Source organism: Sceloporus occidentalis, unplaced genomic scaffold, assembly GCF_023333645.1.
Source record: "Sceloporus occidentalis isolate IW3139 unplaced genomic scaffold, rSceOcc1.0.p SCAF_6, whole genome shotgun sequence".
Classification (NCBI taxonomy): Eukaryota; Metazoa; Chordata; class Lepidosauria; order Squamata; family Phrynosomatidae; genus Sceloporus; species Sceloporus occidentalis.
Window position 1 is genome coordinate 49,783,045 of NW_028316986.1, and position 24,609 is coordinate 49,807,653.

General features: G+C 39.9%; 1 protein-coding gene across 3 annotated transcripts in view; it reads left to right on the forward strand.

Annotated features, from left to right (window-relative positions):
• Positions 1-24,609, forward strand: part of KIF6 (kinesin family member 6) — a 248,852-nt gene that overhangs the window by 28,906 nt on the left and 195,337 nt on the right. For 2 of the 3 annotated variants that reach the window (XR_016281700.1, XM_089529584.1), the window contains exons 5-6: positions 5,017-5,126; positions 8,436-8,565. Coding sequence is in view for 2 of the 3 variants with exons in the window: in XM_089529584.1 (XP_089385710.1) it covers positions 5,017-5,126; positions 8,436-8,565 (240 nt within the window). In the remaining variant the exon portion in view is untranslated. The remainder of the gene's footprint in view (positions 1-5,016; positions 5,127-8,435; positions 8,566-24,609) is intronic. The other variant, XM_089529586.1, reaches the window with a different exon arrangement.

Genomic DNA, 24,609 nt, shown 5'->3' on the forward strand with positions numbered 1-24,609 from the left:
CCTCTATTATGAAGTTGAAGACTTTCACAGCCGGAATCCATAGTTTTTTTGTGGGGTTTTTGGGCTATGTGGCCGTTTTCTGGAAGAGTTTATTCCTGGCATCTGAAGATGCCAGCCACAGATGCTAGCGAAACATTAGGAACAACCTCTTCTATAACATGGCCACATAGCCCGAGAACCCCACAAAAAATTGTGCCCTCTATTCTTTCATTCAAGTCATTGATAAAGATGTTGAATAGCACTGGGCCCAGGACAGAACCCTGTGGCACCCCACTGGTCACATCTCTTCAAGATGAAGGGGAACCATTGCTGAGCACCCTTTGAATTTGGCCAGTCAACCAATTACAAATCCACCTAACAGTTGCATCGTCTAGCCTACATTTTGCTAGTTTGTTTGCAAGAATATCATGGGGGACTTTGTCAAAGGCTTTACTGAAATCAAGGTGTGCTATGTATATAGCATACTGTGCCCTTCATCTACTGAGCTGGTAATTTTATCCGAAAAAGAGATCATATTAGTCTAGCATGACTTGTTTTTGAGAAACCCATGTTGACTTTTTGTGATTATGGCATTCCCTTCTAAATGTTCACAGACTCTCTGTTTAATGATCTGGTCTAGAATCTTTCCTGGTATTGATGTCAGACTAATTGGATGATAATTGTTGGGATCCTCTTTTTTCCCTTTTTTAAACTAGAAACAGTGTTTGCCCCCTTCCAGTCTGCTGGGACTTCATGAACCTATAGAACAGTTAATGGAGACAACAGATACCGCAGATCCCCAAAGACTGATATTGCATGTGGCTGTTTCTCCAATGGTTTTCTGTACCCCATTGTATGATTCTGAGAAAGGTTTGTTACTGAGAACTCACAGCAAGGATATCAAGACTATGCTTTAAAAAGCTAAGAAGGAAAATAAGAACAGGGACCCAGAGCCTTTGCATCCTAAGAAGAAGATTCAGACTTCTCAGGCTGAAGTCCCAATGTTCCAACCACCAGTTTCTGTTACTCAGACAACTGATCTTCTTTCAGAACTGTCAGACATTCTGGTTGTGCCAAATATTTCATGCCATGTTCGGGCCTCTCCTGATTGGAACTTCATTTGAAAGTTTGTTTTTTTGGTGTGAGAAAGTATTACAGAAATCCTGATTTTGTCTGATCAGGATTGTAAGGAAAATCAGATTCTTGGCACGGTATCAGAAAGTGAGACCACATGTCGTCACCACTTTGGATCATGTATGAGACCAGCCTGGTATATTGGATTTCCCTTGGTCCAGATCGCCTTCAGTAGTAGCACAATAGTCTTTGTGCCCTCTCACTCTCCATTATTTCCCTTCTTTTCCTGGTTCCAAAGCTTCCAGGAGACAATAGACAAGAGGTTTGATAGGAACCGCCTCAGGCATTTTGAAAGTATCATCCTTTTTAGGAATACTTTTCACTACCTTAATGGGATTGCCTCACTTAATGGGAAGACAAACTGATGGGATTACTATTGTTCGTATTGATGTCTCTGAGTATTACTGCCTTCTGCGCATTCTATATCTAAGAGGAATTCATCACCTCTCAGACCTCCACAGTGTTCTTTCATTACTGTATCTTGTCAGCATCCTTCACCTTCAGAGCCTCAATCACCTACTACTACTATAAGGTCACAGATACTGCTGGTTTCAATTACTTTGATTCTTTCTACCAAGACTGTGCCTCAGTACCTGTTTGTCCATACTTGCAAAGGCTTCCCAGTGCTCTATTTATGGTATATCACCAACACAAAGAGCTTTCCTGCACATCACTGCACTAGCAGGACAGCATCATCAAGATGCACTACATGTTTCAATGCAGACTATACAGGAGTCTCTTTGGACTTCAAAGGTGATTCAGAAGAATCAGAGTTCTACTTGGGATCGTCAGTTATGGTTTTGACACTGTCACCAGATGCTGACTTTGGGGACCAAAATCTCCCCTTCCAATCTGATATAGTAGTCTTTATGTCAATCAACTGATCAGGATAACTAAAGAGCTTGAATATAGACTTAAAGCAACCAGAACAGCCCCTTTGGACCCTGTGTTTAGGTAGCTCCAGTCTCAGTCTATGCTGCTGGCAGGCATTTTAATACCCTTTTTGTTCATGCAGGTTGCAAGAGCGTTATCAGCCCCCCCCCCCCCCCCCAGTTCATTTTCAGATGACAAAACAGACATACCACAGTCAGAACAGAAGCCTAACAGCCAGTTGAGTTCTCTAGAAGAGGAATTAGAAGAAAGAGCTTCAAGTCCCTGAGAAAGATGCAGGGTTTGGTGTTTGGCACAAACCTAAATCTTTCCCTGCAGGTGAAGTGAGAGGCTACATATACACAGCTGTGGACACACTGTCTTGAAATACAGTCTGCAAGATGGGTGTAGCTGATCAGGCTGGTGTTATAAGCATGTGTGTGCGTTTGTGTGTGTGATAGTTCAACGATTTGCCATCTTAAGTATGGAAACAGGTATAATTTGTGGGCTGTTTTACTGTTAAAATTCTGATTGGTTGTAGTCTCATTAGCGTAGTTCATTGTTTTACCTCATGGAACAAAGAGATCAGAGCAAGGAGGAGAATAAGATTGGACAAATGTTATCTAAAGGTCCTTTCCTTATCTCATAATCCTACTTTGATATGTTGGAGTTGGACTGAGAGGAGAAATTGCATATTGTATTTTAAAACGTTACAGCAGATCCAAGTATTGCTCTCCTGTGTAAAGTCGAAGGCTTTCATGGCTGGCATCCATAGTTTTTTGTGGGTTTTTTGGGCTATGTGGCCATGTTCTAGCAGAGTTTCTTTCTGACGTTTCGCCAGCATCTGTGGGCTGGCATCTTCAGAGAAAATTCTCTGAAGATGCCAGCCACAGATGCTGGCAAAACGTCAGAAAGAAACTCTGCTAGAACATGGCCACATAGCCCGAAAAACCCACAAAAAACTATTGCTCTCCTGTCATTACATCTAGGTTGGATCTCAAAGTCATCAGAAGCATAATGATAAGTCTTTCCTGATGGTCTCATCTTGTGAAGGAAGCAAATTTATTTTCCCTCAAGATCCAAACTTCACAGATTATTACTGTGAATTTTATGTTGTTTGGATTTGACTTGTGAGAAGGAAAGAATCCATTCTGTAGAAAATAGTTGGATTATACTACTTTCTGGTATTCCTGAATAGAACGTGATCTTGTAGAGCAGGGCTGGCAACTGTTGTGTGTTGGAGAGTGGTAACACTGGCAAACTGCAGAGCCACACACATCTCCTGCTTTATCTCCTATCCTTGGATCGCTTTTATTTTTCAAATATCCCTTTCCCATTGCTGTTCACTTGTTGGTTAAACAAATATTGTATCTCTCTTAGGCCTAAAGGAGCCCAGGGTTCTCAAACAACATTTTCCCAACTTCTCTAGTATGGGAGGCATTTGAATGGGGTTAAAAATCAGAATATGTTTTTAATTTTTTTTCAAATGTAGGGGGCCTCAAAAATGGTACTCGGATGCTGCACTTTCCCACTTGCTGTTGTAGGGGATAGCTGACAGTATGTAATGGATTTTGTCTGAAAAAGTAGAAGAACATAAGATGTTTTCCACTGAAAATAGTTGGAGAAAATAACATGTCTAAAGACTTTCTAAATGAAATAGGACTATGATATATTTTAAAGGATTTTAAAATACTTTAAGCTGTGTATTACAGTTTACATTATAGTCTCATACTTTCTAATATAAAATTTTACACAGTTTAACAACAAAGCTAATTTATTTTGAGTATGTTATCCAGATAACCTTAAAATATGGACCATGGAAATGTGGCCATAAAGGTGGACTGCTATCCATATAAACATATCTGTTTCTGGTCAAGTGACCTATCTCTATTTTTGGTCCCTTCTGTAATGAGAAGCATCATGGTTTCTAGTCATTCAATAGTATTGCTTTTTTATTTAATTTTTTATAATATTTCCATAAACAAATATATACCTACATTCTATTACATTTTAACAAATTATTTTATATACCCTTCAGGGCATTCAATAATATTGCTGAGATATATGTGGAGGCTGGAGGAATTATGGCTGATATCACAAATATACTCATACCTAAAGCAAGAAGGGATACTGTTCCTCATGTGGTTCCTAGGTTAAATCACTAGTGTTTTCTCCTAGATGAAAGACTCCAAACCAGTGGTATCATTAGGGATATGCACGGGGTGCAGACCACATTGGGTGACGCCTTACCAGAGAGGTGACACTTGGTCAGGTCCTCCTCCCACTGCCAGGGAAGGGGTGTGGTGTTGCTGTCATTGCCTGTCCCTTCTTCTCTGCTACTGTGGCTCTTTTTGCTGAGGGTACTAAGGCAGAAGAGAATGCAGAGCAAGTGCATGACCCTCTGACCCAGGGAGCCAGGTCACTAGAGCAGTAGGGGTGAGTGTGCACCCATTCTGCCATCTCCACTGTTTTGGCTCTCTCGGCCAAGGAGACAGCCAAGGCAGCAGAGAAGGAGAGGCAGCCCACACCCCTTCCATCCCCTCTCACTGCTTCACTTGCCCACCCCCACCAGCAGCCCTGGCATCGGGGCGGGCAGCAGGTGGCAAGCTATTCAAGCAAGTGAGGCGGTGGGATGGGAGGTAGAGAAGTACACTGCGAAAATACAATAATGTTATGTGCCTTCATGTTGTTTCTGACTTATGGGAATCCTAAGGGAAACCTATCATGGGGGTTTCTTGACAAGATTTGTTCAGAGGGACTTTGCCTTTGCCTTTTCTGGGCCTAAGAGAGTGTGACTTGACCAAGGTCAATCAGTATATTTCTGTGGCTGAGCAGGGATTTGAACTGTAGTCTTCAGAGTTGTAGTCCAACACTCAAAGCACTACACCACAGTGACTGATTGTCAGTAATGCATTCAACTAAAACTGTGTTTCAGCAGCAAAAAGACAGGAAATATAACATGTAGCAAGAGATCCTAATCCTAGGTATTGTGGCAATGACTGAATTAGTCTTTTTATTTTTCTTCCAATTCAGGATAGCAGCAAGGTATACACAATCCATATTTCCTATTTAGAAATTTACAATGAGTGTGGTTATGATCTGCTCGATCCACGGCATGAAGCCTCCAAATTAGAAGATCTGCCGTGAGTACCATTTTTTAAAATAAAATTCAATAATTTATTCTTTTGGTGATTTATTGGAGCCTCCCCCAACCTGGTGCCCTTCAAATGTATTCAACTACTATGTGCAGAAACCTGGAAGTATTTGGAGGATGCAAAGTTTGGAGAGCCTGCCCATTTACTTTGCTTTCTCATTTTCTTTTTTTTTTAAATTACAGGTTAATATATAATTTCTGTAAAGGGTTTTCTTACCTAAAGTATTAAGAGAGTAAAAATGTCTGTATAGCATTATATGAGAATAAAATCATTACCTGTGGACATAAACGTTAAAAATTTCTGTTTAACAAGAGTTGCAGCAGATTCTGGCAAGAGATCTGAATTCATGATGTATAATGATGCTCGCAGTGTGTGTGTGCGTGTGTGTGTGTGTGTAATGATGCTGCTGTTTGTTAAATGATTTTATTGTTTTGTGTATAGTCTTTTTTCAGAGACTAAATTATGTGAAAACACATATGGTCATATCATAGAATCCTAGAATCGTAGAGTTGGAAGAGACTATAAGGGCCATCCAGTCCAACCCCCACGCCATGCAGGAACTTTCAATCAAAGCATACACGAGAGATGGCCATCCAGCCACTGTTTAAAGACCTCCAAGGAAGGAGACTCCACCACTCTCCACTGAGGGAGTGTGCTCCATTGTCAAACACCCCTGACCGTCATGAAGTTGCTCCTAATGTTGATGTGGAATCTCTGTTGCCATAACTTGCATCCATTATTCCAGGTCCTGTTCTCTGGAGCAGCAGAAAACAAGCTTGCTCCCCCCTCAATATGACATCCCTTCAGATATTTAAATTGGGCTGTCATAGAAAGGCTCCAAATGGGTGAAGAAGATTTAGAATGATTATTTAGTTGTTCTATAGATAAGTTATCTACAGTTATAACTAAAATAATGGATCTGTGGATTGAAAACACTTGACTACTTGAACTCTTGTCTAGCCTTTTGATTGGTAGAAACAACCATCATCCACAGTAGCCAAAATACATATTAATTTGATTAAACATTATTATGTAAATATAGAAATACAAATTGCAAAACTGTAAAAAAGAAAAGAAAGAGAGGAAATATTGATACTGTCCAGAATTTTGCTTCTCTTAATTTCTGGCCTTATTTATATATACTTTCTGTTTCCATTCATACGACACAGGTAGCAGTGTCTAAACTACATTAAGATTTAGTTTGAACTTGGATCTTGATGTGGAAAAGTACAGCTAACTTATTCATAATGATGGAGAGGAGGCATAAGCAAGGTTTTTGTTTTCTCTATAAACAAAGAATGTTTTCCATTTGGCTAAGTAGATGGAATTTTGTAGACTTCTTTAAATCTGAGTGGAATATGCGTAAAACAGTATTAGCCAAGTTGTACAGTATGAACTCTTTGGTTACAACAGGCAAGCTGTAAAACTGGTGAGAGAACTGAGCATTATTATTATTATTATTATTATTATTATTATTATTATTATCATCCTTTATTTATAAAGCGCTGTAAATTTACACAGCACTGTACATACAAACTTTTAGTTAGATGGTTCCCTGCCCTCAGGCTTACAATCTAAAAAGACACGACACAAAAGGAGAAGGAATGGTTGTGGGGAAGGGGATCAGGTCCAGCAGTTTTTCTCTACCTCCGAGGCCTGGACCAAGGCAGATGGACTGGAGGAAGAAAATGCAGTATCCACTAACAAGAGTAAGCTGTTACTTATTTTCTTCTGAGCCTCGGGATTCTGACTTTAGATGTTCAGAGATTTAAAGCAACATCATCTTAACCTTAAGCCTGGGCAGATCTAGCACCTGACTAACATTCAGAGCCTTGCAGGGTTCATGAAAAGAATACAGAAAAAGTTCACTTTGGGTACAAAGCTCCCTTTCCTTCCTTTGCTGCCTGGGAGTCCTATTTACACCCCAGTGACTATAGGTCCACATCTAGGGTCCATTCTGCCTACTCCAGGACCAAGCAATCAGAATGATGTTCTGAGACTTCTAACCTCAGCCTGACCTGTATAGCTTGTTGACCAACCATGCATGGCCAAAACTCATTTCTGATATCATCAAGACTTATCTTTTGTTTGGATACTCCAAGAGTCACTGGTAAAGTGTTTTTGTGAAGTTGAAGTATTTTTGCTTTTTGTTAGAGACACTGGAGCACTCGCATACAGAATCATGATATTAAATGACTCGTTTGAGTGATTCACAGTGGGTCGGTGACAGGAATAATGTGGTTTGCTGATTCAGGGAGTTTATTTAGATTCTTGACCAGTGTGGTGCTTCTACTTCCATGGCAATTTCATCTGCATTTAAACAGTATTGTAACTAAAATGTTTGCTTATAAAAATCAGTTTGCAACATTCAGACAACTCTCAGCCATAGTTTAACATTCTATGCACGAGTAGAAAGATCACACAGAAATCTCAGATTCGTGCATTTAGCTCCCTTCCAGAGGAGGAGGAGGAGGAGGAGGAAGAGGAGGAGGAATAAAATAGAATCCCAGTTAACTTTAACGGTTTCATATTTTATTGATAGATGTGAATCAAGGAACTGTTTAAAAGAAACTCCACTCAGTTACTAAACAAGCCAGCAATTTACCCTGGTTTGTTTTGCTAGCGTGTTTATACAAAACAGAGTTTATTTTAAACAGCAGTTCCTAGTCACACATTACAAACAAACCAAGAAACTGATAAAGCGAAACTGAATTATATCTTATTTTCCTTTCACTCATGGTGGGGTAAGGGGGAGGGGAGTGATGCTTTCTATGTGCTTCTTTCTACTCACACATGTAACATTAAATTATGGTTCAGTGTCAAATGTAAATGCTGCCTTTATTTTTTATAAAGCAATTGACCAATACATTGAACTGATTAGGTGAAGAGAAGGCAATGCCTTTTAAGACAGTGCCTTAAAAGATTAATTCCATCCACACTTTTACTTCAAATTATATCTGATTTTCTTATTGACAATCATTGGGACTCATCTTTCAAGACACCCTCAGAAGAGCAGGTCACCAGTGGAAAAAAATCCAAATATGCTCAGAGAAGGAGGTTGTACTACAGCAGTTAAATTATGTAGGCTGCCAGATGAATCTGGAGTAAATTTTGGGAGAGATTCTGCTGTGTAGTTATGAACAGTAAAGTAAATGAATAGTAAAGTAGTACTGGATTGGTGGGCTGTGGAAGGGTGGTGGTGGATGTTTTCAGTCTTTTGGTGCTGCTCAGTAAATCTGTAAATTTACTTATTTTATGCAGAAGTCAAGTTACACTCAGCCCCCTTTTTCCTTATAGAAAGGTAACAATAATGGAAGATCCTGATCAGAACATTCATCTGAAACATCTCTCTTTGCAGCAAGCAACTAATGAGGAGGAAGCACTGAACCTGCTTTTCTTAGGAGACACCAACAGGATGATTGCTGAGGTGAGAAGCTTTGCCAGTAACAGCCCATATTTTCTCTTGCCATGTCAGCATCAAATTGCTTACATTGCCCACTAGAATAACATCCTTATTTAATTTATTTAAGGTATTTATATGCCAATTTTCTCCAGAAATGTAAGACCTAGCCTGACTTTCTTGACCTAGTCTGAAATTTATAATCAACTGTTGAATTAGTTAAGAACAAATATTTTTTCAGAAAGTATCTGTTCCTTTTGTTTTGCTTTATAATTCTGTGCTTTTAAATTGGGGTGGAAATCATGCAGCCTGCTAGACGTTGTTGGACTATAAGTCCCAGAATTCTTTATCATAGGCTGTGCTGATGGAACTTGCAGTCCAACAACATCTGGAAGGTTGCAGGATTTCTGAATACATACTTAATTGAATTGTGGATGTTGTGTGGACATAATCTTAAAACAGTTTCCTTCATGAACTCAAAGTAACTTAAGTTGCATTCATTCTTGCAGGAATCTTTAAATCTAGATATGAAATCATCCTTTAAATGCATTATTAACATTGTATATGCACTGCAGTAAATACACATTGGTCATCATATGCTGAAGTCTCTGAGGAACTGGGAGTCTTCTGACATGCTCAAGCTTCTTCTTCTTAAAATGCTTGGCTAATGGGTACTTATTCTGTAGACAGAAGACTACATTGTTTTTTCTTCTTCTTCTCTGAGGCAGAGTGTCCAAAGAATGTAACTGTACATATTGAGAAAGAACGGTACAATAGAGTTGCCAGTGAACTCTAATTTAAGTAAATTTTTATGCTGGTTTCATATGGGCATGTGTTTAGACCCTTTTGTGAATATCACCTAATATTTGAAATAAGGCTAAAAAGATTGAAAAGGAATTTACCCTATTTCTTCTGACAAGGCCCTGGGGAACATGATGGCATTTGGCAAATAAAAGCCCACAGCATAGATCGTGGCTTGTCTAATGCTTCTGCCATTTTTACAGAGTGATCTGGGAGTGATGTAGTGTCTGATCTCCTTAGTACTTTGTTGGGCTTGAGGATCTGGCAAACCTGAATCTGTCCTGCAACCATATCTGAATTACTGTGGGTCTTAGGGAGATTCTTATCAGCTCTGAAATCTGGTTGCTTGAATATCTAATGGTGCCAATACATTCCTTATGATAGAATGTAATCTTAGAGACTTCCAATGAAGGGTACAGATTACAATTAATTTGTAAAAAGTTGATTCTTTTCTAGGTATCCAGTGGAAGTCTATATAATCAGTCTAGATAGCCTAACTTAATTTTGGCTGAAACTGAATGGAAAATTAATCCATTTCTGTGAGGTGAATGGATTACTTATAGTTATACTTGATTTAGTCATTTAAAATATTTATACCACAAATTTTACATTCCCAGTAGATTGTATTTTGAATATAGCTTGTTCCACAAAAGTATACATAAAAAGATTGGATAGTCATTTCATGTGACACTGTTAAAGTTTCTTCCAGGCATACTGGCTTGCATTTGAAATGGTTTCAGTGAGAGCTAGAAACCATTTTTATGTCTTTTTCCTTCCACAATTATATGTCTTTGTGGAGTGTATTATAGAGGAAAAGGGTAAAACACTAGCACAATTCATGCTTAAAATGAATAACTGTGTATTAAATTGTGTCTCAGACCAGTAATCCATTTCAGGCATGGAAGCACCATTGCACACATGGAGCTTCCTGTGTATAACACCTTTTCCATGCATTTCAAATGAAGAGAGCAATTCCATGCTTGTATTCTTGCAGGTGAGAATTAGGTCATATTTGTACAAGTGTTATGCATATAAAATTGTGTATTTATTTGTATGCGTGTCTGTAGCTTGCAAGTTGACAGCCATAACTCTTTCTTACAGTGAATTTCATCATTTGACTAGGCACTTTGTGAAGAAGTATTTCCCTTTCTGTCAATCATTTCTCACCATTCACCTTCAGTGGATGATCCTGGATCCTAGCATCATAGGAGAAGTCCATCCAGTTTCTCCACATAATCTCTTTCACTCCTACACACCCAGTTTATGGAAAGTGTAACCTTTTCTCAGAGGAGATTTGATCTAGCCCTTAAACTTTCTAAATACCCCTTTCTGCTTTATACAGTGTTCTAGCTGTGGATGCACCATATATTTGTTGAGGAACAATCTGATAATGCAAATTTTATTTTAAATTCCTTTTATGATTATGTCCAATATGAATTTCTATCCTTTTTACAATATCCACACACTCACTGAGCTACCCACCACAATTCCAGGATCACTTTCTGTGTCAGCCATGCCAACTCAAGTTCCATTAGTGTATATTTGAAGTTGGAATTTTTACCTTAATATGCATCACTTTACACTTGCATACATTGCCTCCCAGTAGCATTTTAATTCCTGTTCCTCCAGCTGGGAGAGATTCTTTTGGAGCTCTTTGCAATACGTTTCTGTCTTGACAACTGTAAATGTTTTAGTGTGATCAGCAAACAGACATTTCACCACTTACCTCTAACTACAATACATTTATGAGCATGATTAAAAAGTATAGGTAATAATACAGTTCCTTGTGGAACCCCACTCCTTGGTTCCACTAATTGTAAGAACATCCCCTATAATGCTATTTTTTCCTTCCTATTATTGAACCAGTTTCCAGTCCATAATAAAGACTGTTGGAAGATCTTTGCATTCTCTTTCCCCCTCCTTAGATAGATAGGGATTTCCAGCATGCAAACTCCTCCCCCTCCTCTCCAGTGTTGCCAACAAGCCTTGAAGATAATTCCTGAAAATGTTTGTCCAAAACCCGCTGAATCCCCCCAGATCACACGGAATATTCAGTCACAATTCCTGGAAAATTCCCATAATGTTAAAATGGCAGATGTTTTGCAAATAAACGTAAACATAATTGAATAAAAATAATTGTAACTTATTTCAACTCTCAAAATCACCATTGAACCAAACAAAGAATCTTTCAGTCTTTTTAAGATATTTATTTTGACATGAAGGGGGTTCAGGAAGCTTTGTGCCAAATAGAAATGTGTTCAGATGCAACCGCACTGCAGAAATAAATCCAGTTTGACACCCTTTTAATTGCCATGGCTCAGTGCTAGGGAATCCTGGGAATTCTAGTTTTCGGAGACATTTAACCTTCTCTCTCAGCAAACTCTGGTGTGACAACAAACTACAATTCCCAGGATTTCATAGCACTGGGCCATGGCAGTAAAAACGGTATGAAACTGGATTGTCTCTGGAGTCTGGAGTGAAGATGTAGCCTGAGTTGGGTCCAAGACACACTGCAGAAATAATCCAGTTTGAGACTGCTTTAACTGCCCTGGCTCAGTGCTAGGGAACCCTGGGAAGTGTAGTTTTGTGAGACATTGAGCCTTCTTTATCAAAAAGAGCTCTGGTGCCACAACAAACTACAATTCCCAGGATTCCCTAGCACTGAGCCAGGAGAGTTAAAGCGGTCACAAACTGGATTATTTCTGCAGTGTTTTGGACCTTCGTTATTAAAAATGCTAAAGGTCCAATCCATACTGCAGAAATAATCCAGTTTGAGACCACTTTAACTGCCCTGGCTCAGTGCTAGGGAACTCTGGGAATTGTAGTTTTGTGAGAAAGAGCTCTGGTGCCACAGTGAACTACAGTTCCCATGCATCTGAGGAAATATGCTTAAGTGTAGGAAAGCTCATGCTGCCAACTTTTTTTTCAGTGAGACTCAAAGGTGCTACAAGATCTCTCTATCATCATCCATTATTATTATTATTATTATTATTATTATTATTATTATTATCATTATTAAATCCAAATGCAGCTGAAGAAGTGGACTTAAATTGGCAACACTGATATCCTGTAGACTCATTCTCTGGGGCTGTGATCTAGAAGCGTGGAGGCAATTCCCTTGTCAAACCAGGGAATCCTGGGAATTGTAGTTTGTTGTGACATGTTGAGACACTGCTTTTACCGGCAGCCAGGGCTCCATGCATGAAATTCTGGGCTTGGTGGTTTGTTGTGCCCAGAATCCCATCATTGCAGGGAGCCTTGCAGTTAGAAGCAGTGCCAAACTGGATTATTTCTGCAGTATGGATGGCAATGGAAAAGAGAACGAAAAAGAGATCCACAAAACAAAATTCTTGGAAGACAGGGCAGCAGGGGCATATTTAATCACTAACACACACACACACTCAGGGACATCACATTCACATGATCACACAGCAGCCACTTTGCTTTCCCCTGAAGCCTGAGAATGCCTGAGGGGGGGGGGGGGGGGCAATCACTGTCCTCTCTCTGATTGGCTGAAAACTGTTACACTCCAAAGGGTTGGTTGCTCTGCAGCAGTCTGGAGCTGAAATGGGCCAAAGTCGCGGAAAAGGCACTGAAATAGAGCCAGGCACGAAAATCACACGAAAAGCTCTGAAAAGTCGCCGTTTTCGCGTGAAAGTCGCGAAATTGGCAACACTGCTCCTCTCATTCAGCCTAACCATGTGACTGAGATCACTTATTCCTTGAGGCTAACAGACATTCCCTCTCAAGATTTTCAAGTGAATGGTGTTTTCAGTCTTCTTTCTCTCTCAACTTACTTTGGAAAGATGGTGAGATAAAGAGTATAAATAATAATAATAATAATAATAATAATAATTATTATTATTATTAAGAGTTCTTTTTACCTGAACTATTCACTAGCTAGATTATGATATAGCTTTTATGTAACTATAGCTTAAAGCCATTAGTAACCTTTTGTTTTAAACTATAAGCTATGTGTTTGTTGTTTTTGAGTCAGTCTCAGTTCTTAGGAAAACATACAGACAAGAGCACATTTCTAGTACTCTGTTGTTTTAAAGCTAGATCCTAATAGGCTTAGCTTTGACCTTTTTGATATTTAAATATTTAGTTTCCTTACCAAATGCCTTAGGAAACTTAAATACCCCACAAAGACCATGTCTCATAACTGCTAAGGTTCCTCTAAAGTTTTCTATGGGTTTTTGGGGTACATATGTGGCCATGTTCTGGAAGAATTTATTCCTGATGTTTTGCCTGCATCTGTGGCTGGTATCTTCAGTGGGTAGTGGCATGGAAGTGTGTGGACCATATATACCTGTGAGACCCTTGTTTGGGAGGAAGTGGTTTACCTGTTAATGGTGGAGTTAGTTTGTGAGTTGTACTGTGTTGAATGGCAAAGCCTAGAGGTGAGTTGTGGGGAATATCACCCCTAAATCATAAACATAAATTTAGGACTAAGATAACTGTCCCTTCTTCATTGTGGTCTCTGTGAATCACACAAATGGGTTTTCCTGCACCTGTGCATAGACATTCAGAACCTTCTAGAATCGCTAGGGAAGACTTTATGGTGATAGCTCTGCCCACCCTATACCCTTAGCATTCCCGCTCTTTCCTTTCAGTTCCTTTTTGTCCGCCCTTCAGTTCAAATTTATAATGACTTCTTGTGGATTTTGACATTGGAATAGAATTTTTCTGGCTTTGACTCGGTTTGACCACAGCTATTCTTTGCCTCACAATTTGGATATTGTTTGATATTCTTGGATTTGACCTTGGGTCATAAATCCCGGGGCAAGATTATGGAATTCCCTTCTAAATGTTCTCAGTCTCTCGGTTTAATGAGAGCTAAGATTAAGATAAACTCTACAGTTAAGACAAAGGATTCATGGAAAAGGAGTTGTTGGGGAGGAATCAGCAAACAGAAACAGGGTTCATTACCCTTCCTGTGATTTCTTGTAAATGTGCCTCTACATACATCTTGTTACCTGGTGTAATGCAACCTTCACATTTGTTTTTGAATTTATGAGGCTTTCACCCTAAATGGTGCAGCAAAGCTAGAATGGTTCAGAAAATATATATACCATTCTCTAAGGTCATTTACTCCAATATTGTTTAATATCAACTTTATGTGTGAGTGTATTACCTGGAAGGTGTAGATAGTTGCATGAAAAATTAGTTATCACAGCTATTCAAACTATAGGCAGTTTAACCATTGTAAATTCAAGACACCAGTTATTTGGAGATGCCTTTATATATCAAAATGAATACAACTCTTAATAGATTTAGTATTGTTTGAGATTTATGTAAATATTCTTGTATGGAAGGTGAGTGCATGCTTAGTTCATAGATTAACATGAGATAAACAACCATGACTTTGAGTCTTATCAAATTCAGATTGAGTAGTAATGTGAACTCACACTGAACTGTCCCTTCATTCCATTGTTTTTGTATGAGTGTCACTATATAGAGAAAGGAAAAGCTTTCATGGTGCTTGTGTATAAAGATAAGCTGTGTGTAAAGCCAGGAAAGAAGAAGGATAATAATAGGAAAACATGTTCATACCAGGTTTATTTTCTGTTATAAGTACAACCATGAGATATCTTCTTGACATGTTATTCATATTCATAAAACTAGGGGAAAAACTGCTAAAATCAACAATGGGCATTCTTAAAGGATCTGAAACATTGTTTTTCTGCAGCAAGAATAGCTCTTCACCTGAAATCTGTAAGCCATCTTCAAAATGGCAAGATAATATTTTCAATGGCAGTATTTCAGACTCAAGGCAAAGAGATTGCTGATTTCTGGCACCTGGAAAGTAAGAATTTTTGGCACACTCAAAGCACTTATTTTGGCTTGTGTAAAATGTCATGGTCTGGCTTTTTAAGTGTGTGCGTATATGTTAATATTAACCATGTATATCTGGTTATGTTATCATCAAGAAGAGAGGTAAAACATTGCTTTGATTTTTAACTTGTCAGTAGTCCTTTTATTTTTGATGAAGTAGTGTACAACAAGCATGGCTTACCAATCATATCATTACAAACTTCACATTGATGGAGACAAACTCAGAGGCTACTATGGTAACCATGAAAACATCTGCAAAACATAGTTTCTAGGCTTGATGTACATAGTCAAATTCTTATGGCTTATGTTCCTGTCCTTTCAGCAGAGCCAACATTTTCAGGAAAAATTATTAAGACCGTTACATGGTTTTAGATCTGAAACACTAGAAGTAGTCTCAAAACCTCAGTCTACATCACAACTTTCTTGAAGTTAGGAATAAGAATTGCATGCTAATTAGTGCTTCTGAACTCATGATTCTAAATAAAAAACAGATTCTATTTTATAATCATCTGCAGGATGGGGGATTATATTTTGCTAAATCCTTTGTTAAAGGAAAACATATTTTAAAGAATGCAAATTGGTTAAATTCTAACCTTGATAGTCATCCATTTTCAGTAATTACTTTTTTCAGGAAGCTTACATTCATTATTATGTTTGATAGTTGCTCTGGACATGATGCAAATGAACACTATGTTGTAATTTGTGCAGATGAAATACAGAACTATGTATAGCTACTATCTGGTATGCTGTTGGCACCACAACCACCACTTGTTCTCACCAGTTTAAAAGTGATATGTCTCTTATTTCAGTGACATTTTAGATGTGCTGTTTATGTCTTACACATTTATTACTGTATATACTCAACTATAAGTTGACCTCATGTATAAGTCGAGGACAAGTTTTGGGGCCAAAATTATGGGTTTTTGCTATGACCCGTGGATAAGTCGAGGATAAAATTTAGGGGCATATAACAAAGGATCTAAAGCAGGGGTAGGCAACCTTTTTGAGCCAGGGGCTGGGTTGCTGCCCCTCAGGCGACTGGGGGGGCCGAAGGTGGGGGGTGGAGCTTCCACCCTCCGGGGGCGGAGCCGCATGCCGGGGATGGAGCTTCCACCCTCTGGGGGCGGAGCCGCATGCCGGGTGCGGAGCTTCCACCCTCCGGGGGCCAGGCCTCCTCATCTTTGCGGGCCCCTGACGGGGCCCCAGGCCCCATCAGAGACCTGCAAAAAAGCCAGCGGGGGCCACCAGCGCTGGAGGCCTCCCCCTCTTTGTGGGCCCCTGACGGGGCCCCAGGCCCCATCAGAGGCCGGCAAAAAAGCCGTCAGGGACGCCAGCACTGGAGGCCTCCTCCTCTTTGCCGGCCCTTTTGCCGTTGCTGGGGCCCTCCAAGAGGGCTCCGGTGGTGGCAGCGGGACTCTGGGAGGCTCGATGCTGTCGCCGGGGCCCTCTTGGAGGGTGCCAGTGACGGCAACCGGCCTCCCAGAGGCCCGCCGCCGCTGCCAGGACCCTCTTGGAAGACGCCAGCGATGGCATCAGCCTCCCAGAGGCCCCCTGCCGCCGCCGGGCCCTCTTGGAGGGTGCCAGCAATGGCATCGGGCCTTGGAGAGGTCCCTGCCGCCACCGGGGCCCTCCTGAAGGGCGCCAGCGACGGCATCGAGCCTCGGAGAGGCCCCCTGCTGCCGCGGGACCCTCCTGGAGGGCGCCAGCGACGGCATTGGGCCTCCCAGAGGCCCCCTGCCGCCGCCGCCGGGGCCCTCTTGGAAGGCGCCAGCGACGGCCTCGGAGAGGCCCCCTGCCGCCGCCGGGGCCCTCCTGGAGGACACCAGCGATGGCATCGGGCCTCGGACGGCACCGGGGCCCTCCCTCTAGGCACCACCATTTTTTCAAAATGGTGGCGAAGTCGCGTGCGACCACAGGGTCGCACGAGATTTCGCAGCCATTTTGAAAAAAAATGGCGGGGGCCGGGAGCGGCAAAAGCCGCAATCGGCGGCGGCAGCGGCAGGGGAAGGCAGGGGCCAGCGGAAAGGTCTCCGCGGGCCGCATCCGGCCCACAGGCCGGAGGTTGCCGATCCCTGATCTAAAGGATGAAGCAAAGCAAAATAATGTCAAAGAACTTATAAAATTCCAGCAGACATAACTCTATGTGCTTGTTCTTAAGACTGGATGGATGAGAGAGTAGGGTGGGGGGGGTCAGAGCTTCACATATTATAATTTTGCTTTTCATCAGGAGCTGGTTCCGTCTTTTAAATAAGAGTTAAAGTACAGTCCTTACACTGACCCGTGGATAAGTCGACTCAGGTTTTTGGGGTGAATTTTTTGACCTAAATTTCTAGACATACATGAGTATATACAGTATGCTACATATTTATTTGACATAACACTGACACCATGATTCCAAAAGCTGCCAGGAACAAGAATACAATTCTGGCATGTAGTAGAGCATAGGGGCCCTAGTCTGGATCCATGTTAGACTGGTTTCAGGCCTGGCTATAGGACAGAAGCAGCTTTGATTGCCTTGGTGGATGATCTACGCAGGAACTAGACAGGGACTATGTAGGAACTAGACAGCGTGTCCTTGTTGGTTCTGTTGGACCTCTCAGTTGTTTTTGATACCACCAACTATGGTATCCTGAGTCACCTCTCTGGGATGAGGCTTGGAGGTACTTTTCTACAGTTGCTCCATTTTTTCCTGGAGGGGTGTTCTCAGACGCTGGTGCTGGGGGATTCCCACTTGGCTCCTTGGCTCTTGCCCTGTGGGGTCCCTCGGGATTCAGTCGTGTCTCCTATGCTATTTAACATCTACATGAAACCACTGGGAGATGTCCAGAGTTTTGGAGTAAGATGTCACCAGTATGCTGATGATACCCAGATCTATCACTCCTTTCCACCTAATTCCAAGGAAGCTGTTTCTGTCCTGAACTGGTGACTGGCAGCTGTGATGAACTGGATGAGGGTAAACAGATTGAAGCTTTATCCAGACAAGAGAGAGGTGCTGTTGATCAGTCAAAAGACAGATCCAGGAATAGGGATTCAGCCTGTGTTAGATGGGATTACACTCCCCCTGAAAACTCATGTTCATAGTTTGGGGGTACTCTGGGATTCAGCTCTGAGCTTGGAGACCCAGGTCTCTGCAGTGACCAGGAGTGCTTTTGTAAAGTTAAACTAGTCACCGACTGTGCCCATTCCTGGAGAAGTCAGATCTGGCTACAGTAGTTACATCCAATTTGGCTTACTGTCATGCACTCTGTGTGAGCCTGCCTTTAAAAAGTGCTCAGAAACACCAGTTGGCCCAAAGCGTTGTTTTAACATTTCACAACCACCAAGGAAATAGAGGCCTTTCAGGTAATTATGATAGCTTCTTTTCTGTTTCTTTCTTCAAAGTCTATCAACTTCCACCTACCCCCCTACCCCCCAAATTGGCACCACACAAGCTCCTTTGTCTGTACAGACTTCAGATTCTGTCTACTGCCATTTGTCTAGCACAGGAATAGGCAACTGCAGTAATAGTGGGAGCCAGTTTTTATTTATTTGTTTAGAGCATTTGTATTCTGCCCTTTAGCCCAAAGGCTGCCAGAGCAGTTTACAAATGGTTAATTTGACAGTTCCATGCCCTAAGGCTTGCAATATAGAAAAACAGGAAACGCAAGGAAAAGGGGATTGCAGTGGGGGACAGGATTAAGTCCAGTAAATGTGGACATCTACTCTCTCCTTCAGAGGTCACAGCTGTAGCAGTTGGAATGGAGGAAGGGCCTCTCCCCAGCTGCTAGGACCAAGGCACAATAGTGTTGTGCCTGGCTGGCTGTTCAGTTCTTGTCCCTGTGATGATATTTCATGATTTTTGACTAAAAAATAATTTGGAAATCACTTCATTGAATCTTCAGTTGCCAGAGGTAAGACAGCAAGACATATTGAAGTTACAGCTATTTATTTTAGTAAGACAAATAGTGAGGAAAATTGTACTAATTTTTCCTGGCTTGCAGATTTCCTTCCAGTAGAAGAACCTTACCATGTCTTCGTGCTATCACTTCACAACTTGGCAAATTCTTGAGACAAGAAAATGTCCAATGGTGGATTTCCTGGTGATTATACTTTCTTTATGCCACTTAGCCAAAACAAATGAAATGGAGCTAAACTAAAGAGTGTGGTTACTATTTATACTGCTTTCAAAATTAAGTATGTCTTTCAAACTGAAAGGGGCTTTATGGTCTGTGCAGTTCTTTGCAGGATTGTATTTATCATCCAACCTAGAAAAAAGGTTGAAATAATGATTCATAGTGTGCAATACCTTTAGAAAGCACAGATCTTATTTTGTTAGGATGCTAGATCAAAGCAAGCATGTAATCCAGGCTCCAACTCAGTATTCATTTTTCCTTAATGCAAACATAGCCTATTTTAATGAGAGAGGAAATGTTTCAGTAAATGATTTTATTGCTCTGGTTCTCTATTGCTTCATTTTGGGAAACAGTACATATACAATATTCATCATATCACTTGGATTTGGGAATTGCTACAGCAAAGAGTTTTGGCAGAATTTGCATGAGATGATCAAGTAGAAAGTAAAGATTTTAAATATTTGGAGATGACCATATAAGTTTATGGCCGGTTTCAGCACAGGGGCCGCTTCTGTTTAAAGAATTTTAAACATGAGTATACCTAAATATATGAGGGCCAGCATGGTGTAGTGGTTATAACAGACCACAACTCTGGAGGCCAGGGTTTAAATCCCCGCTTGGCCATAGAAACTGCAGGGTGACAAGTTGCAACTTCTCAGCCTTAGATGAAGGTAAAGACAAACTCCCTCTGAACAAATCTTTCCAAGAAAACCCTGTGGTAGTTTTCCTTAGGGTCACCATAAGTCAGAAACTGTTTGAAGGCACACAACAATGTATACCTAAATGATTAGCACAGGTAAAAAGACATTTTCAGTGTCTCAATTATTTTACTTAAAATAATAAAACTGAGGAGTTTGGGCATTTAAGAGATGGCCTGACACTTTTAGAAATGTGGTAGTTTGTCCTTTTAAAAAAGAAAAGAAAAAGAAAATCAGCATCTAATTTCAGTTAGTTGACTTTTTTCTTTCACCCAAATATTCTTTATTGTTCTTTTAAATCATACAATACTGGGAATATGTTGATTATTTTACAGAATGAATCAACTGCCTGCAGTGGTTACAAAAGGAAGGAAGTTCTTCATATGTGTATCTTACTAGTCTTTTTAGTAAAAATAAATAAATAAATAAAGGAAAGAAAGAAAGAAAGAGAAAAAAGCAATGGCAAATCTCCTTGGAACAAATCTTGCCAAATAAATCCCATGGTGGGTTTAACTTAGGGCCACCAAAAGTCAGAAATGACCTAAAGGAAAACAACACCAGATTTTACTTCTTTGTTGTTATATCAAATTATTTATTGCCTTTTTTACTCATTAAATTCTTCTAAAATGACACACACATGATTAGTTTATATAATCATAGCACTCTGTTCACTCTCTTCAACAAGATAGCAATAGCACTTACATTTCTATACTGCTTCATAATGAACTAAGCACTCTCTAAGCAGCTTACAATGTGTTAGCCAATTGCCCCCAACAAGCTGAGTACTAATTTTGCTGATCTTTGAAAGAATGGAAGACTGAGTCAACCTGGAGGCCTTGAACTCACAACATTGTGGCTGCAGTACTGGCATTTAACCACTGAGCTTCAATCAATCAATCAATCAATCAATCAATCAATCAAGGAAAGTTTAAATTAAGAGTGGTGATTCTTTACAACCATCAGGGGAACACCTTACATGACCAAGAAGAAATAAAAAGATGATGGAAATAATAGACAGAAGAGCTATATAAAATCAATGAAACAATGACAGATTCATTTAAAGCAGAACCATATGAGGATGAACCTCCAATTTTAAAAACTGAAGTAGAGCTGTACTCAGAACATGTGAAAGAAATACATCAGCAAGAACAGGGGGCATACCAATAGAGATGCTCCAAGCTGTTCTTGCTCTAACTAAAATCTGTGTACAAATTAGGAAAACAAACCAATGGCCCACAGACTGGAAACGCTCTGTACTCATTTCAGTCTACAAGAAAGGGGACACCAGGAATTGCAGTAATCACAGGATCATTCAATTGCATTATTTTCACATGCAAGCAAAGTGATGCTCAGAATTCCACAACAAAGACATTTACTTTATATGAATCATATATGGAAACATATTTCCATATTAGCTTGTCTACTGACAAACATTAACTCTGTATTATTTGAACTGAGCCTATATCACGTTGTCTTGGCAATGTTTGAAAAAGGCAGAGCATGGTGTCATCAACCTAATAATGAAATTGAACCCTCCAAAGTGCAGCTCATCTCTTCCAGCTGCTTCACAATATTTTGAAAAGTTCCAAGGACATAATAGAACCCTGATGCCTAGGTCTTGTTAGGTCAATAGTCTGGCTAGGCCAATAGACAGAGAAATTTAATAATCTGCCTGCATGTTCTTCTGGAAGAACACAGCCAACTAGGACCAAAAGAAGGGCAAAACATTGCCCCCTTGTTCCATATTATGTCAAACTTTCAGAAGGATAGCAGATAGCAAATGCTCTGTAGAGATTCAGGAGAAATAGAGCAGTATTTATTCCCGTGCCTAGTTCCCAGTTTATGTCACCCATGAAGGTGACCAAGGCCTTTTCTCTTCCAAAACTAAGTCTGAACCAGGTCTGAGAAGTATTCAAAGAAAGTCTGAATCATCTACATTCAAGAAATGTACTCAGAGAAAACTAGGTCCAGTTTTTTAAAAAGTGTTTCATCACAGTTTTTTTTTTTTTAAGGAAAGAGGCAGCTGTATATGTCTTTATATGGATGTAAGTCTTGGAGAACACCCAGAGATTCAGAATAATACTCTTTGATAATATCAAAAGCTGAAAATTTAATGAATGCATGTAAAAAGATTGAATCTGGTGGTTCATTAGGAGTCCTTGTCTTTACGCTTGTGTAGATTAATGGAGCCTATCTCAGGACTGCAGCAAGAGCAAAGGCTTTCAATTGTGTGTTTTTTTTTTAATTCACATGAAGCGTAAGATGATCTCTGAATCAATTTTATGGCTAAAAAACTAGAAATTTATTTAAAAAGAAAATGATATGGAATGAGAGAACTCTGCTTTGACATATTCCTTGGGTCTTCCAAACAACAGTTTCTCCATATAGCCCATGAACAGGCTGTAAGAATAGACTGAATCAATGCATTTGTTGATCCAAATTAAAAAAAAAACCAAACCTGTAGAGATTCTTTGAAATATGTGCAGGGCTAATTTGTACTTTGCTATTTGACCTTTGAGGGTACAAAACATTTTTTAAGAAGTTATACTGGGAATAATTGGTTGTTCTGTTCACTTGACCTCTGTTTCTCCAAATATTTTTAATAAAATGGCCTATGTCATTCAGCTCTTCCAGATTTTATGTTGGTGATACACATACTTGTGGAATGAAAATGTGTTATTGCTTTTACTTATTATTTCCTGTCATCACAAACATTTGAATCTCGTACCGTGTTCGTTCAGATTTTTTGGCAAAGCTATGTAGTTTTCATAATACCACAGTACTAGAAATGTATGGGAATAAAAATCTGAAATAGCTCTGAAGCACTTTTCTAACCAGAAACTGATGGGATATTAAAGATTGCTCAAAGCTACACGGCTTGTTATATCCACATATTGAAATACCACTAGTGAGCAACAAAGGTTGACCTAGAATGAACCACACTGGGTATTTTCAGATGGCATGTGAGAGATATAAGCCTGTGTTGACATGTTATAGTTTAAAAAACTATGCAGTTGAACAAATCCATTATCATGGGGGAAAGAAGTACAGTAGCAGACATGTAACAAAGTTAAGCAGTCTGTATAAATTCTGTGTTAAATAAAATGTGCCCCTTATGTTTGAAGCATGAAGGATTGCAGGTCTGTAGCTTGTGACACCATAAATTTCCCTTTTTGAAAAAAGTTGTTTGCATGTCACTGCAATCCCATCTGTGTTGTTTTAATACACACACACATACATACACATTTACAATACTTTTTCTGAACTTGACCCATTCTGTCATCTTCCTCTTAAAAGATTTCAGAAACACATGTCTCGGATGCTTTCAACAAGACCATGCAACGTTTGGAAACCACCAGCAAAGCTTCATAGTGGGTTTTAAGTTCACATTAAAGATTGTCCTTTTTTTCTTTTTAATTTTAAGTTGCCTGAATAGCTAAATAGTGGATTTTTAGACATTTCAAAAGGGAGATGCACAAAAGGAACAGTGACCTTATTGTTTCAATGGCAATGTTTTCAAGTGATTTTCTGTTTCTGTTACTTTATGCCAAATGTCATCTATGTGGGTGGTATGAGCAAAAAAAGCCAAAGGAGAGCAAGTATTACCCTTATGTTAGTGTTCCATTATTGCATCCCATGAGCAGCTTACATTTTTATTGGTTTATATATCATGTTGAAATTTTGTGTTGTAGCAGGGCATATCTGGAGGAATTAAAACATGAAATAAACATTTCCGAACTTCAGTATCATGTCAGCCTTTCCTGCCCTTGTGACTTTTTATGACATCTTCCCTGTTTAGGATTTCAAAAGTTTGACTATAATTCTGTGCATTTTTGGCTTGGTTCTCATTAGGGGTTGAAAATAGACACTACTTCTGTACTTTGTTTTATGAAATAAACAGTATGTGATGGGGAGAAAGTCAAGTCTTGTCAATATAATTTAGTGTGAAGTTGAGGGCTTTCACAGCCAGCGTCCATAGTTTTCTGTGGGTTTTCCGGGCTATGTGGATGCATTCTGGAAGAGTTTATTTCTGATATTTTGCCTGAATCTGTGGATGACATTTTCAGAGGGTGGTGGCATGGAAGGAAGTATGTGGGATACACACACACACACACACACACTTGTGTGACCCTTGGTTGGGAGGAAGTGATTTATATGTTAATCTGTGTTTGGTCTGTTATTATTTTATTATTATTAACCTTTATTTATAAAGCGCTGTAAATTTACACAGCGCTGTACATACAATCTTTTTAATTGGACGGTTCCCTGCCCTCAGGCTTACAATCTAGAAAGACACGACACAGAGGGAGTGGTGGTGGGGAAGGGGCATCTCTAGTATGATAATACATATAAAATACATAGCAATACAGGAAATGATTCAATAAAACAGGCAAGAAAAGAACATCAAATAGCAAGTGACAGTTATGCAATGCCTGGGAACGCTGCGAGGTAGATGTGTGGCTATTTAATTAGCAATCTATTGTCAGTGGGTACAATCCCTGACCCTGTGTAATGTTCATTTGCATGAACTGAGTCTTGATTTTCGTGTTCTTCAGGACTGGCAGTAAAATTTGTTTACTGGCAGTGTTTGTTCTTTCCTTTTGAGGTTGTCCAGTTGTCTG